At 62.0% G+C, this 14,794-nt stretch overlaps 3 protein-coding genes across 3 annotated transcripts; 1 reads left to right on the forward strand and 2 right to left on the reverse strand.

Moving 5' to 3' along the window:
• The first annotated feature begins 2,942 nt into the window (after positions 1-2,942).
• Positions 2,943-5,685, forward strand: GPATCH4 (G-patch domain containing 4). The gene is made up of 7 exons (XM_021532199.3): positions 2,943-3,400; positions 3,687-3,760; positions 3,840-3,932; positions 4,118-4,225; positions 4,342-4,442; positions 4,555-4,605; positions 4,728-5,685. Exons 1-7 carry the CDS (start codon positions 3,325-3,327, stop codon positions 5,341-5,343), a joined length of 1,119 nt encoding a protein of 372 aa, XP_021387874.2. The 5' UTR covers positions 2,943-3,324; the 3' UTR covers positions 5,344-5,685.
• On the reverse strand, positions 5,630-8,225 carry NAXE (NAD(P)HX epimerase). The gene is made up of 6 exons (XM_021532204.3): positions 7,990-8,225; positions 7,734-7,842; positions 6,703-6,813; positions 6,452-6,565; positions 6,219-6,366; positions 5,630-6,136 (listed from the first exon to the last, which is right to left on the reverse strand). Exons 1-6 carry the CDS (start codon positions 8,223-8,225, stop codon positions 5,934-5,936), a joined length of 921 nt encoding a protein of 306 aa, XP_021387879.2. The 3' UTR covers positions 5,630-5,933.
• A 1,658-nt stretch (positions 8,226-9,883) lies between these two features.
• TTC24 (tetratricopeptide repeat domain 24) lies at positions 9,884-13,309 on the reverse strand. The gene is made up of 10 exons (XM_077789296.1): positions 13,274-13,309; positions 11,887-12,598; positions 11,597-11,815; positions 11,388-11,516; positions 11,145-11,266; positions 10,918-11,028; positions 10,724-10,766; positions 10,537-10,626; positions 10,291-10,423; positions 9,884-10,064 (listed from the first exon to the last, which is right to left on the reverse strand). The coding sequence occupies exons 1-10, from the start codon at positions 13,307-13,309 to the stop codon at positions 9,884-9,886; spliced, it is 1,776 nt and encodes a 591-aa protein (XP_077645422.1).
• Positions 13,310-14,794: the final 1,485 nt, after the last annotated feature.

Below are 14,794 nucleotides of genomic sequence, written 5' to 3' on the forward strand. Positions count from 1 at the left end.
CTCCTGAAAATGCCTGTGTGAGCCTTGGGATCTCTTCGGTGTCCCCTGACGACATTTAAAGTCTGCACAAGCCAGCTCTTGTGAGGAATGTGCTTGTGGGAGGATGGATGGATGGTGCAAGGAGGGAAGGGAGGTGCACAGCGTCACAGGGAGTGGGGATATAGCCCCATGGTGAGTTTAAATCCCTGAGGAGCAAAATTAGTCCCACCAGTGGTTTTGGCCAGGCAGGAATCATCCTTCCAGCCCCTCTGTGTCAGCAAGGTGTGATGTGGTGATGTCAGTCACCACAGTGCAAGGATTCTGTGCGTGTGTTGGAACAGGAACTTGGAGGGATGGAACAGTGGTGACTCTAAAGCTGGCTGGAAATAAATCCCTGCGTGGTGGAGGAATCCTGCTGCCGTGTGTGCAGGTGGCTGTGAAGCACTGAGGAGAGTCCACAGGAGTTTGAGAATCCTGGAAAGGTTTGGGTGGGAAGAGCCCTCATAGCTCATGTCATTCCACACCCCTGCCGTGGGCAGGGACATCTTCCACTATCCCAGGTTGCTCTAAGCCCCATCCAACCTGGCCTTGGACACGTTCAGGGATGGGGCAACCACAGCTTCTCTCTATGCCAGGGCTTCAGCACCCTCACAGGGAAGAATTTCTCAATATCCAGTGTGAGTCTTCGCTCTTTTGGTTTCAAACCATATAAAAAGACTTTGTCCATCAGTTTAACAAGTTCTCTTTAACTCCTGATAGGCCACAATGAGCCCTCACATGCTGTCCAGTCCTTGGTGTCTCTTGCTTGTTTAAGTGGGGAAACAAATTTCTCCTGTCTCCACGCTGTAGCATCTGCTCCTGTGCCACTTTGGGGTCATTGCTCCCCTGCTGCCAGCCCACCAGCCCAGATGCTGAAATAGAGCACAGGGCAGCCTGCAGCCTCTCGTGCCCATCCGATGCCACCTCCCGGCCCTGCAGCCTCGGCAGCAGCCTGGCAGAGCTGCCCACGAGCTCCCTGTGCTGCTCAGGTACTGGAAGGAGCGCTGGGAGGTCGGGCCTGCAGTTCCTCAGCTCTGGGACAGCCAGGCTGGGGTCACTGGGAGAGGGCTGGGCGTGGGTGCAGCTTCTGCTCTTTGCTACCCACGGGGTGCAGGTCCGGCCTTCCCAGGCTCTGGAGGAAAAGGAGCTTTGAAGGCTGGTGAGAAGGAGCCTTTGAGTGAAATCTTAATCCCCTCCAGAGCTTTCCCTAATCCCTGGTAATGTGCTCTTCAAAGACCCACTTCCAAAGGAATGACTGCACTTTCTCACTCCCAATCTCTCCTTCCCCAAGGAATTGCCCAAAGGTGTTCTCACTGACTGTTTCCTCTCATTTTCCTCTGGTGAATAGAATTAATTATTTTAAAACATAATGAACGAAGCAATTTCTGCAGCAGGTAGTGGCAAATACAGCTGATTTATTGGGAGAGATTTCTACTGTTAAGGATATATTTATACTTCGTTTCACCCCCTTTCCCTGGAGGGGATCTGCAGCCTTTTCCCCCCAATATCCCACTGTAACACTTCCAACTTTGAAATCAAACCTCAAAAATGTGTAGGAAAGATGGCAGGAAACCAACATCTACATTCCTTTCCATAAACCATTTTTTTGGTTACCAAGTTCCATGGCATGGGCAGTTTCCTGTGGCTGCAGCCCTGGCTATGAAGGGCCAAATTCAAAGTGACTCAAGAGAAGGTCATGGATTAGGACAGCTTGGAAAATATGTGTGTGTGTGTGTGTGTGTGTGTGTGTGTGTGTGTGTACAGGTCACCTCTGTGTGTGTCTATCTGTCTGTCCGTGTATCCAGGTCAGCTCCGTGTGTGCCTGTGGCACACCCAGCAGGGGTGTGTGCATCACTCAGCAGGTGAGGAGGGCTGGGTGTAGGTGTGTGTCATGTTCACACACACATGAGTGTGTCCGTGTGTGCGCTTGTGTGTGCACGTGCATGGGTCTGTGTGCGTGAGTGTGAGCACACAGGCTCATGTGTGTGAGCACGTACACATGTGCATGCGTGAGCACATACATGTGTGCCTACGTGTGAGCACGGCTGTAGATGTGGGTACAGGTACGTGTGCACGCGTGTGAACATGGCTGCAGATGTGGGTACGGGTACGTGTGCACGCGTGTGAGCACGGCTGCAGATGTGGGTACGGGTACGTGTGCACATGTGCATGCGTGGTTTTGTTCGTGTGCACGCCCGTGTGTCCCCATCCTGCCTATCCCCGTGCCGTGAATCCCATGCCTCCATGTTCATGTCCCATGTCACCATGACCCCGTGTCTGTGTATTCCCCATCCCCGTCGCCATGTCCCATCCACGTCCCCATGTTCCTCTCCCTGTCCCTGTGTCCATGTATCCCGCCACCCCATATCCCTACCCCTGTCCCCATGTCCCTATCCCTGTCCCCGTGTCCTTACCCCTGTCCCCATGTCTGTGTGCCCCCATATCGCTGTCCCCGTATCCCCCTGTCCCCATACCTGTCCCCATGTCCTCCTGTGTGTCCTCCTGTCCCCATATCCCTATCCCTGTCCCGATGTCCCTCCCCTGTCCCCGTGTCCCTCCCCCTGTCCCGATGTCCGTCTGTCCCTCCCCCGTCCCCGTGTCCGTCTGTCCCTCCCCTGTCCCCGTGTCCGTCTGTCCCTCCCCCGTCCCCGTGTCCCTCCCCCTGTCCCCGTGTCCGTCTGTCCCTCCCCCGTCCCCGTGTCCGTCTGTCCCTCCCCCGTCCCCGTGTCCGTCTGTCCCTCCTCTGTCCCCGTGTCCGTCTGTCCCTCCCCCGTCCCCGTGTCCCTCCCCCTGTCCCCGTGTCCGTCTGTCCCTCCCCTGTCCCCGTGTCCGTCTGTCCCTCCCCCGTCCCCGTGTCCGGCCCCGCCATCGGCGCATTCTCGGCCCCGCCCCTCGCGCATGCGCAGAGCCCGTTCCCGGCAGCCCGGCCGTGACCCCGCCCCGGCCGCGTGCGGCGGTGCCGGGACACACCGGGATATACCGGGATATACCGGGACACACCGGGATATACCGGGGCTAGTCCCGGGACACACCGGGATATCCCGGGATATACCGGGACTAGTCCCGGGACACACCGGGATATCCCGGGATATACCGGGACTAGTCCCGGGACACACCGGGATATACCGGGACACACCGGGACTCCCTCCGGGACACACGGGGGCACACCAGGACACACCGGGACTCCCTCCGGGACACACGGGGGCACACCAGGACACACCGGGACTCCCTCCGGGACACACCGGGGCACACCAGGACACACCGGGACTCCCCGCGACCGTCCGGGACCCCCGGCGCCGCCGGGCCATGAGCGCCGCGGAGCCGCCGGGCCGCGGGATGCTGTTCGCCGAGACGCAGCTGAGGCGGCACGGCTGGCGCCGAGGTGGGGCGGGCGGGGGTCCCCGGCCTGTCCCGTCCCACCCTGAGCGCCCCCGGTGCCCCCAACCCCCGGCTGCCCCCAGACTCCGAGCCCCGAGCCCCCAAGCCCCATCCTGCCCAGCCCCGGGACCCTGCGGCCCCCGGCAGCCCCCGGTCCCCACCCCAGACCCCGGTGGTGCCCCGGGGCCGCCCCCCGCTCCCCGCTGGAGCTCTCCCCGCGCCCTCGGGGTGCTGCAGCCCCGGTGCCCCGGTGCCCCGGGCGCGCAGGGTGACGGGTGCGCTGTGTGCAGGGCAGGGGCTGGGCAGGCGGGAGGACGGCATCGCCGAGGCCATCCGGGTGAAGGTGAAGTGCGACACGGCGGGGGTGAGTCCCGGTCCCCGCCCGGCCCCGGCGCGCTGCCCGCTGCCCCGCGCGGCATCCCGGACTCCTCTGCACCCCGCAGGTGGGACACGACGCGGCGGAGCCCTTCACCTTCCACTGGTGGGACCACGTCTTCAACCAGGCGGCTGCCAACATCGCCGTGGAGGCCGGGCAGGTTGGAGCGCTGGGGGTGGGACGGGGATGGGGTTGAAGGCAGGGGAGAGGGTCTGGGTTCCTTCGGTGACTCCTGTACTGCCACCGTATCCCCTGTGAGGAAGCAGCACCTTGCCGAGGGGCTGTGGTGGTGGAGAGGCGCTGCTTGGACGGGTCATTTCCAAGCCCTTTGCCTTTTCTCGCCAGGATGGCATCTCTGTGAAGGCGCTTTCGGAGCAGGGAGGCAGCATCAGCAATAAGAAGCCGCGCAAGGCTGGCGGCAGCGGGAGCCTGCTGTACGGCCGCTTCGTGAAGGTGACTGGCCCCCGGAGCCTGGCGGTGCACGGCCCCCAGCTCGTTGCTGCTGCGGCCCCCAGAGCCCCGTTTTCTTTGTCCCCCTTGGTCACAGTCCCTGTGTCTCTGTGCTGCAGTCAGCCACGCTCACAGCCTGTGGGGAGGAGTCTGTGACAGCGCCCGGCACCTCTGAGAGCAGCGAGGAGGAGGAGAAGCTGGACCTCTCTTCGGTCAGGAGGTGAGGCTGGGCCCATCCCTTGGCAGGGAGGGACGAGGGCTGACAGGTTCCCTGCCCCAGGCCGTGCTCCCCGCGCAGTGCTGGGCTGACGGGTCGTGTCTGTGTCCCGCAGGCTGACGGACGAGGAGCTGGTGCAGGCGTGCGGGGGCCGCACGGCACACAAGTGAGTGGCTGGGGCTCAGCTGGCCGGGCTGCCCCTCCTTGCAGGGGCTGCTGAGCAGGCTGGGCTGGGGCACACCTTCCCTGCTGGGGAGGTGCCAGTCCTTGCTGCCCGTGGTGTTGCAGGGGTGCCCGTCACGGCCTGACCATGAGTGCCAAGCTGGCGCGCCTGGAGGAGCAGGAACGAGCCTTCCTGGCCACGTACCGGCAACGGGAGCAGCAGCAGGAGCCCCCGGAGAGCAGCCAGGGCAAAAAGAAGAAAAGAAAACAGTCCAGGGACGGAGACAACCCCGAGGTGCTACAGAGCCAGGAACCAAACAGAGAACAGGAGGAGGTGTTGGGAGAAGAAAAGGTTGTGAGGAGGAAGAAAAAGAAGCAGGGGCCAAGCAGAGAAGAGGAGCTGACAGGAGAGGAAGAAGTCATGAGGAAGAAGAAGAAGAAGGAGAAGGTGATCATGGAGCCATGTGGAGAAGAGGTATCAGGAGAGGAGGGGAAGGTCATGAAGAGGAGGAAGAAGCCAGAACTAAGCACAGAAGAGAAGGTGGTAGAAGAGGAGGGGAAGGCTGCAAAGAGGAGAAAGAAGAAAAAGAAGAAGAAGCAGGAAGAGGAGGACCAGGAAGAGGAGGACAAAGAGGAGCCAGCTGAAACAGATGTACCTCTGCAAGAGATGGATGAACCAAACCTGGGACACAGCCCTACAAAGAAGAGAAAGAAGAAGAAGAGGAAGAGGGAGCCAGAGTGAGAAGTGACTTGGCTGCCATGCTGTGCAGCTGCCAGTCCCACCTGGCTGTAAGGGTCCTGATCCCGGTGCTGGTGGGTGCCATGGGCTTCTCTGAGCTTGTTCCAGATGGAGCCCAGCACTGTGGCCCAGCTGCCTGGGGATGCTGGGCTAAGAAAAGCTGGTCTGGAGCTGGATCAAGCTTTACTTCACCACCTCAATTTTCAAGAATGACCCTGGTTTCCCCCAGGCCCTGGGGAAGGGACCCATTTGCCATGGGCCTGCCACAGAAGGACACAAGGACACACGCTGCAGAGTACTGAAATATTTTTTCAAGGGCATGAATAAATCTTTATTGTAATCAGATTATCCCAAAGTGTGAGTGGCGCTGTGAGTGGCAGAACCCCAGGTCACCTTTACACCGGCAGCAGCCCCAAAGAGAGCTCTCCCTGCAGCCCCTCACCACTCCCACATCTACACCCTTCCATCCTGCTGGCTCACACCGAAGCCCAGTGAGGTGTTGAGCACCCTCCCAGCAGAGGCTTGGGCAGAATTTGGCCCTGGTGTGCAGTGCTGAAGCCGAGCCTGGCCCCCCAGCCCCTCTGGCCCCAGCTCTAGGTCAGCTGCAGGACGCAGTCTGTGCCGGGGTACGCTGGCAGGTTCAGAGCATATTTCTCCTGCAGCGCGGGGGGCACAAACCTGCCCCCAAGGAAGTGGTACCGGCCGGTGAAATGCATCGCTGCCTTCTTGGGCGCCGTCAGGGAGATGAGCATGTCGGGCTGGAGGCCGTCTGCCTTCCCCTTCTCCACATCCCAGCCTGCAACGAGCCCCGTGGCCAGGCTGGAGCTGGGACCACCCTGGCCGGGCACCTTCCTCTGGCAGGTGCAGCCACAACTCACCTGAGGGGATGTCGATGCTGGCGATGGGCACCGTGACGCGCTCCAGAGTGCTGAGGATGCTGCCAAAGGGCTCCCGCACTGCTCCCGTGAAGCTGAAGCCGAAAATGGCATCCACCACCAGGCCATAGAGCTCGTCGATGAACGCGGCCTGCGGCAGGGGTGGCAGCGGGTGAAGGGCAGTCCTGGCCACAGCAGCAGGGGCAGGTGCTGCCAGGCTGGGGGCTGCTCCTCACCTCAGTTGGGAACTCGGGGAGGAAGGGAATATCCATCTTCTTGCACTGGGTGGTCAAACCTTCAAAGAGTGGCTTGCTGGAGCGCTTGGGGTAATACACGGTTGGCTGGTAGCCCTGCAAGAGCAGAAGGCACCTGAACTAATCCCACCCTGGCACCAGCAGCAGCCAGAGGAGTGGGACCCTGGAGCCCACAGGGGTGCACAGGTACCAGCACCCTCACGGGGACCCTGTGGCTCCTGCGCAAGACTCACAAACATCTTCAGGTGCCGGGCGCAGACCAGCCCATCGCCGCCGTTGTTCCCTGGCCCGCAGACCACCAGCACAGCGGGCTGGCTCGTGGTGAAGGAGCTGGGTGGGTAGGCCTGATGGGGGGCAAGAGGCGCAGCGTTATGATGGGGAAGTGGGCTGGGATTCGCAAGACCCCCGATTTGGGACTGGCACGCCCATGGGATTGGGATGATTCCCAGGACCACCATCTGCCTCCCTGGTGCCCACCTTGGTGGCAGCACAGTTTGGTACACAATGCCAGGACCCCCAGGACCCTCCCTTGCCCCCCAGGGCCTGCAGGGTGGGGATAGTGGGGATAGGACTCAGCCTGTAGTGCTGGCACTCTCCCCCAGAACCTCCACCCACCTCCTGGCACCCGCCCTGGCAGTGGCACAGCTCAGCCCACCATGTTGGGACCCCCCTGGAGCAGCTCAGCCCACAGTGCCAGGACCCCCAGCTTGCTGCTGGCACTGGTGCAGCTCAGCCCACAGTGCCAGGACCCCCAGCTTGCTGCTAGCACTGGTGCAGCTCAGCCCCCAGTGCCAGGACCCCCAGCTTGCTGCTAGCACTGGTGCAGCTCAGCCCCCAGTGCCAGGACCCCCAGCTTGCTGCTAGCACTGGTGCAGCTCAGCCCCCAGTGCCAGGACCCCCAGCTTGCTGCTAGCACTGGTGCAGCTCAGCCCACAGTGCCAGGACCCCCAGGTTGCTGCTGGCACTGGTGCAGCTCAGCCCACGATGTCGGGACCCCCACCTTGCTGCTGGCACTGGTGCAGCTCAGCCCACGATGTCGGGACCCCCAGCTTGCTGCTAGCACTGGTGCAGCTCAGCCCCCAGTGCCAGGACCCCCAGCTTGCTGCTGGCACTGGTGCAGCTCAGCCCACGATGTCGGGACCCCCAGGTTGCTGCTGGCACTGGTGCAGCTCAGCCCACAGTGCCAGGACCCCCAGCTTGCTGCTGGCACTGGTGCAGCTCAGCCCACCATGTCGGGACCCCCTTCTGCCCCCCAGGACCCCACCTTGGCAATGGCGGTGGCACAGCTCAGCCCCGCCAGCTCCATCAGCTGGTCCACGCTGAACTTGTACTCAGTGAAGAGCTCCTGGTCGATAGCCTGGGCCTCCTCCTGCCTAGGGTGGGAGATGGCACGGCTGGGTGCCCCAAAACCCGCCAGGCCCAGCCCGGAGGCTCAGAGCGGGCGCGGGGCACGCACAGAGCTGAGCCCCGGTTACACCCGCACGCCCTGCCCGCCCGTCTCCCTCCGTCCCGCCGCCTACCCCAGGAAGCGGAGCCCCGCCGGGCCGGGCCCCGCGCTGGGGCCGTGCATGGCGCGGCGGGGAAGGCACCGGCCGCGCTCCCAGCCCCGGCTCCGGTTCCAGCCGCGCTCCCGGCCCCAGCTCCGGTTCCAGCCCCGGCCCCAGCTCCAGCCGCGCTCCGGGCACCGCCCGCCCGCCCGCGCCGCCGCCGCCGCCGCCAGCAGCCCCAAGCCCAGCAGCGCCCGCGGGCCCGGCATGCGGCGGGCACGGCCCGGCACGGCTCGGCACGGCCCGGTACAACCCCGGTACCACCCCGGTACCACCCCGGCACGGCCCGGAGCTGCACGGAGCAGGCGCGGGGCCGCCCCGGGGCGGAGCGCCCTGCACCGCCCGGCGAGCCCTGCGGGCGCCGCCGGACTCCGCGGCCCTCCGGCCCTTCATCTCCTCCCCCGGAGCCCCACATACGCAGTGGGGAACATGCAGATTTTCTTAAATATTACAATGAATATGATATGTGTAATGTTAGAAAGTTATGCTGTATTAATTCTCTTGAGTAGTGTGTTAAATATAGTTTTAGGTTCCAACATAATGTTAAAATAGAGACTATGTATGTGGGGGAGTTTTTGTTGGGTTTTTGTTTTTTTGGTGGTTTTTTTTTTTTTTTTTTTTTTTTTTTTTTTGTTGTTGTTTTGAATGAGATACTCCGAGGAACACCTAAATCTTCCAAGAGAAGAGGAATTGATAGTTTTCTTATCAGAAAAAGTTAATTTCTTCAGGACTTGTTCAACTCAAAGACGCCTTGGGGATTAAAGAAAACAGCTGACATACAACAGAGTTCTTGTTTTAAATAGAATGTATGCATAACCATGAAGGATATATGGATATGCAACAGGCTGTTGTTTTTAAGGTTATTCCTTTGTCCACAAGGTATGTTTTTCCAAGAGCATCCGGATGTGTAATTCTTTGCTTTTTATTGTCTTGTAATTGTCCTAACTCTAAACTTTACTATTTTAATGATATTGTTAATTTTATAACCATTTTATTATTATTAAACTTCTAAAATTTTAAGAACCAAGTGATTGGTGTTTTTCACACGCAGGACGGTGGAAATGGAGCAGGGTCAAAATCGTGTTGGCCCAATGACCCACCTCCCCCAGCCTCCGGTTTGGACCTGCACAGGCCCCCCAAGAAATGGTGTTTCCCCGGTGTCCTCCTGGTCACACGAGGCTGCAGACGAGGGACAGAGTCCTGGTCCCCGTGCCAGGTCCCCGGCGGGGCCAGCAGCCAGCAGCAGTGGCACTGGGGTCACGGGCAAGGCTGCAAGGCCACGGCAGGTCCAGCAGGATGCAAAATGGAATAATCAAATCACCGAGTCACAGACTGGTTTTGGTGGGAAGGGATCTTAAAGCCCATCTCATCCCAACCCCTTCCACTATCCCAGGTTGCTCCAAGCTCTGTCTAACCTGGCCTTGAACTCTTCCAGGGATGGGGCAGCCACAGCTTCTCTGGGTACCTGTGCCAGGGCCTCCCCACCCTCACAGGGAAGAATCCCTTCCCAAAATCCCACTGATCCCTGCCCTCTGGCAGTGGGAAGCCATTCCCCTTGTCCCGTACTTCAGGCTCTTGTCCAAAGTCCCTCTCTAGCTCTGTTGGAGCCCCTTTAAGCAGTGGAAGGCAGGAGTGGGCAGGAGGTTCATACCAGGATCCTGGAAACCACCCTTAGATCTGCTGCCCCATCCATAGACACAGTTTTGGTGTTGGCTACGAAGTGCCAAAATCCCCAGCCCCTGTGCTGTTGGCCTGGGGTCGTGTCCATGCCAAAACACAGCTCTGCTGGGGTCTTCACTCATGAACCCTCCCCTCAGAGGACACTCTGGAGCCCAAACCTCCCTTGCCTACTCCCCCAAGGCATCACCTACCTCTCTGGAGGCTTCAGAGGGAGGGTTTGGTGGTTTCGATGCCCTGTGGAATGCAGTGTGAGACCCTCAGGCCTGGGCTCACTGGAGAAGTGATGTTCTGGTTGTCTGGGGTACTTGTGGAGCTGGAGGCCTGCATGGGGTGGCTTGGCCAGGGGCAGGGGGCTGGTGATCCTCGTGCTGAGAGACAAGTGAACCTCATGTGGGGGTTCTGGACAGCGTCCCTGACAAACTCCCCTGTCACACTGTGACTGAAACCCCCTAGGATCCAGCTGGAATGACCCCAAACATACTCCCAGAATTACATATCGTTAAAAATCTCTGGATTTTCACCATTAAACAGGAGAAGTCCCTTGTGCTGCAGAGGTATTTGGGTGCCAGGGGCTGTACTGAGGTGCCCACCCACCTGTTAGCCTGGGGCTCACTGTGGTACCCTGGAGCTGAGCTGGGACCATCGTCATCCTCCTCAGAGGTGCCCAGGAGGCCACTTGTGTTGCAAGGCTCCAGTGTGAGACCAGCAGTCAGAGCCACTCTTGTGCCTCCAGGAAGGAAGGACAAACAGGCAAGAGCACAGTATCAGATGTGCCAAGGGCTCAGCTCCATCAGGAATTGTCTGATGGCTCAATCCCACGTTTAGTTTGCACCCTCTCACCTGAATACCCGCGATGTGCTCCTGGCATATGCCAATACAGCTCGTCCTCAGCCTGGGCTTTCCCCCTGAAGGACATGGAGTGAAGGAAGGCTTGTCTCCTGTTTCATCTGGAAACTCATTCCAGGGAAGGAGAGAGAGGATGGCAGCTTTCCTACTCACACCTCCCTCCCCTGCAGCTGTGTCCTACAGGCATGGGGCAGTGTGGAGCAAAACTGCAGCTGGCTGGGCTCCTGATGGGATTAACATGTGTTAATCAAACATGTGTTAATCAAACATGTGTTTCCCTGAGCAAACTCGGGCACCTCTTGCCCCAAGCCCTACTGGGGTCCCAGTTCCCATCCCTCCAGAGTGTGCCATGCCCCGGGTGATGCTCACCAGGGCTGGGCTGGGTGCCCAGCCCCCCTGGTAGGAGAGGTGGCTGAGGCGGAGTCGGTGCTGGATGGCATCTGTTAGCTTGTGCACGACCCGTTTGTGGGCAGCTCTGGGGGCGTCCTGTGGTGGAGAGAACCTATATGTGTGATGGGCTAAGTGGGTTCGCCCCAGGGCTGAGGCCAGTGGCCCATGATTCAGGGGAGGGTCCGGCCCTGGGGGTGCCCATCATGCCTTACCTGACAGCGGGAAAGCAAAATCAGAGCCTCCTGATAGTGTCTGATGGCTCTCTGGGGGTCTCCCAGGTGGAAGCACGCTTCACCCAGCCCCTCGCAAGCTTGCCACTGTCCCTGCAGGTCCCCTGGGAGGCAAAGGGCTGCATCGGTCCCTGCACTGCTCAGCCGAGATCCCGGCAGGCAGCCTGACCCAGCCCGAGTCCGCCTGGCTCCGAGGTGCTGCAGGGCTGCCGTGCCTGCCCTCACCCGAGTCCCGGAAGGCTTGCAGGGCGTGCAGGTAGCTCTCCGCGGCAGCGCCGTGGTTCCCGAGCTGGCTGCAGGCGTACGCCAGGTTCCCAAAGCTCTGCGCCTGAGCCCTGCGGTTCCCCAGAGCACCTGGAATTGGGAGCACAGGGCTCCGTGCCGAGCCGGCACACGCGGCAAAGCCGAGAGGCCGAGACGGCGGTGCGAGCTACCGTGCAGCGCGGCCGCGTGCCGGTGCCAGCGCAGCGCGGAGCCGAAGCTGCGCAGGGCGTTGTGGGCAGCGCCCAGGTTCTGCAGCACCGCGGCCTCGCGGTGCCAGGCCCGCTGCGGTTCCGCGCCGCACAGCGCCAGGGCCCGCTCGAAGCTCTCGGCGGCCAGCGAGAAGATGTGGAGCTGCGAGTAGCCGAGGCCGATGTCGTTGTAGAGTTTCCCTGGGGACAGAGAGGAAAAGCAGCGTGGGAGCTGCTCGCCAGGGCGCTGAGGGCGAAGGGCGCGGCGTTACCTCGCAGGGCCGGGTCGGGGATGGTCTCGCAGAGCGAGCGGCACCGGGCGAGGACCCCGGCGATCTCCGGCGCCCGGAACCGCTGGCTCTGCAGCATGGAGCCGCCGGCCCTGCTCAGAGCCACGGCCGCGGCCCCGGGGCTCTCGGCCGCCGCGTAGGCCCGCGCCGCGTCCAGGAAGCACCGCGCGGCCCGCGCCGGCTCCCGCATGCCCAGGTAGCAGCAGCCCAGCTGCACGGCGGTCCCCGCTCGGCTGCCGGCCTCCGCGGCACCGGCCTGCCCGGAGACTTTCTCAGAACACTCCAGAGCCTTTGGAAAATCCTGGAGCCCTTCGTGCGCCGCCCCAATGCTGAAATAAAGGCTCCCCGAGTGGTCCCCGCTCTCCTCCTCCGAGGGCTGGGACTGGAGGAGGAACTCAAAGCCCTTTTTGGGCTTCCCAGTTTCCACGTAGGCGGCCCCCAGGTTGAAGGCACAAGCCCTGTGGAGCTGGGGGCTCTCTGTGTGCCTGGAGAGGAGCAGGGCCCTCCTGAAGCACCCCACTGCCTCCCGCCCGGCGCCCAGGGCCAGCGCCTGATGGCCGGCTCGTGTCAGGCCCTCGATCGCATCCATCCGCCCTGCCGCCTCATCCCCTCCCTCCTGAGCGGCTGCCCTGGCCTCAGCCTGCTTCTTCTTACGGCTCTTCTTGCAGCTGGTGGGGGCAGAGGGGGCAGTGGGGTGTGGGGGGGCTGTGGGGGAAGAGGGGACAGAGGGGACAGAGGGGGCAGTGGGATGTTTGGGGGCAGTGGGATGTGTGGGGACAGAGGGGGCAGTGGGGACAGTGGGATGTGTGGGGGCAGAGGGGGCAGTGGGGACAGTGGGATGTGTGGGGGCAGAGGGGGCAGAGAGGGCAGTGGGGACAGTGGGGGCAGTGGGGTGTGTGGGGGCAGAGGGGGCAGAGGGGACAGTGGGATGTGTGGGGGCTGTGGGGTGTGTGGGGACAGAGGGGGCAGTGGGGACAGTGGGGGCAGTGGGATGTGTGGGGACAGAGGGGGCAGTGGGGACAGTGGGATGTGTGGGGGCAGAGGGGGCAGAGAGGGCAGTGGGATGTGTGGGGACAGAGGGGGCAGAGGGGGCAGTGGGGTGTGTGGGGACAGAGGGGGCAGTGGGGACAGTGGGATGTGTGGGGGCAGAGGGGGCAGAGGGGACAGTGGGATGTGTGGGGGCTGTGGGGTGTGTGGGGACAGAGGGGGCAGTGGGGACAGTGGGGGCAGTGGGATGTGTGGGGACAGAGGGGGCAGTGGGGACAGTGGGATGTGTGGGGACAGAGGGGGCAGAGAGGGCAGTGGGATGTGTGGGGGCTGTGTAGGAAATGGGGTATGTGGATCCTGTGGATCCTGTGGGGGCGGTGGGCTGCGCTCCCAGGTCAGCAGTCTCTTCCGAATCCATGGGCAGGGGCAGCAGCCTGCCTGGAAGAGACAGACGTGCTCAGGCAGCCAAGCCAGCACAGTCCAGCCAGTGAGCACTTCAAATGAGCAGCATATTTCATATAATTTATGAAAAAATTAGGGATGTCTTGTAGGCTGTTTGCTGTTAAGTTTCAGGAAGGAAAAAGTGGACCCCACAAGCCTTGGTGGCCACGACAGAGGAAGGAGGTCACTGAGGGAGGAGGAGGGACAGCACGGAGTGGGAGTGGCTGGGGTGCCTTTTTGGGAGGCAGAATAATGGGTTGCACACACTTACTGTTTGCTCTTCAGGTGCAAAGGGTGCCGAGAGCGGGGAGCAGAGAGACGAGGCATCCCCGCCGCTGCGGCCGCGCTGCTGCCACGAGCCCCGGCTCTGCTGCGGGGCTGGAGGATGTCTGAGGTGCCTCCGTGCTTGGGCTGCCTGGAAAGGTGCCTGGAGCGGGTCACAGCCCCTGCTGACAGACGGCCAGGTTCTGAGACAGGAGCGTGGCAGGTGGTGGCACAGGCTGGGACAAAGCCAGGCCTGCTCCTGGGAAAGCACATCCCACAATGGCCCCGCGGGCTCCAGTTTCAGCCCTGTCACCAGGCTGGTGTGCAGTGCCATGGCAACTCGGTGCAGCAGTGCCAGCGTGAGCCCTGGGATGGATGGATGGATGGATGGATGGATGGATGGATGGATGGATGGATGGATGGGAAAGCTGTGTGGTGGACAGGACAGCCATGTAATGGATGGCACAACCGGCTCCTTGCTGTCACAATTCATGGCAGGTGCTGGGGGCTTGTTCCATGCGGGGGCAGGTTCATGCTTTGGAGCAGGTTGATGGATGGGCTCAGAGCAGGGAGGGTACAGGGCACCCCGGGGCCGGGTGGCACGTCCTTGGTCTGGCACAGCGCTGACCCCTTGGCACAGCCCGTGGAGTCCCCAGCAGCCGTCGCTTGGCCCTGCACCCCGGTGTGTGCCCAGCCCCTGCACCCCAAGGTTCCTCCTGCAACCCGAGGCTCCCCTCGCTCTCTCGGAGTCACCTCCCCGCACCCCCGGTACTCCCGGGGATCCCCAGTGTGTCCCATGCTCTTCCCCCCAGGCGTCCCAGTGCGGCCGCTCTCCACTGTCCCGGGGTCCCGGTGCCCCGGGATCCCAGTGCTGCTACTCCTCGGTGTCCTAGTTTCCCGGGATCCCAGTGCCACCGCTCCCCGGTGTCCCGGTGTCCGGGGGTCTTGGGGTCCTGGTGTCCCTCTGTCCCGGTGCCGCCGCTCCCCGGTGTCCCAGTGTCCCGCTGTCCCGCAGTCCCGGGTTCCAGTCCCTCTGTCCCGCTGTTCCTTGGTCCTTCTGTCCCTCGGTCCCTCTGTCCCGCTGTCCCTCGGTCCCTCTGTCCCGGTCACTCTGTCCCTCGGTCCCGCTGTCCCGGTGTCCCGCTGTTCCTCTGTCCCGGTCCCTCTGTCCCGCTGTCCCTCGGTCCCTCTGTCCCGC

The sequence above is a fragment of the Lonchura striata genome, chromosome 33 (assembly GCF_046129695.1).
Source record: "Lonchura striata isolate bLonStr1 chromosome 33, bLonStr1.mat, whole genome shotgun sequence".
Classification (NCBI taxonomy): Eukaryota; Metazoa; Chordata; class Aves; order Passeriformes; family Estrildidae; genus Lonchura; species Lonchura striata.

Coding starts and splice junctions, on each gene's coding strand:
- GPATCH4 (XM_021532199.3), top strand. CDS start 3,325: ATGAGCGCCGCGGAGCCGCCGGGCCGCGGGATGCTGTTCGCCGAGACG. Junction 3,761..3,839: donor TGAAGTGCGACACGGCGGGG/GTGAGTCCCGGT, acceptor TGCACCCCGCAG/GTGGGACACGACGCGGCGGA. Junction 4,226..4,341: donor TGTACGGCCGCTTCGTGAAG/GTGACTGGCCCC, acceptor TCTGTGCTGCAG/TCAGCCACGCTCACAGCCTG.
- NAXE (XM_021532204.3), bottom strand. CDS start 8,225: ATGCCGGGCCCGCGGGCGCTGCTGGGCTTGGGGCTGCTGGCGGCGGCG. Junction 6,566..6,702: donor CCCGGCACCTGAAGATGTTT/GTGAGTCTTGCG, acceptor CTGCTCTTGCAG/GGCTACCAGCCAACCGTGTA. Junction 6,367..6,451: donor TCCCCGAGTTCCCAACTGAG/GTGAGGAGCAGC, acceptor CCCCTGCCGCAG/GCCGCGTTCATCGACGAGCT.
- TTC24 (XM_077789296.1), bottom strand. CDS start 13,309: ATGGATTCGGAAGAGACTGCTGACCTGGGAGCGCAG. Junction 11,517..11,596: donor GCACGCGGCCGCGCTGCACG/GTAGCTCGCACC, acceptor TCCCAATTCCAG/GTGCTCTGGGGAACCGCAGG. Junction 10,065..10,290: donor AGTGAGCCCCAGGCTAACAG/GTGGGTGGGCAC, acceptor CTTGTCTCTCAG/CACGAGGATCACCAGCCCCC.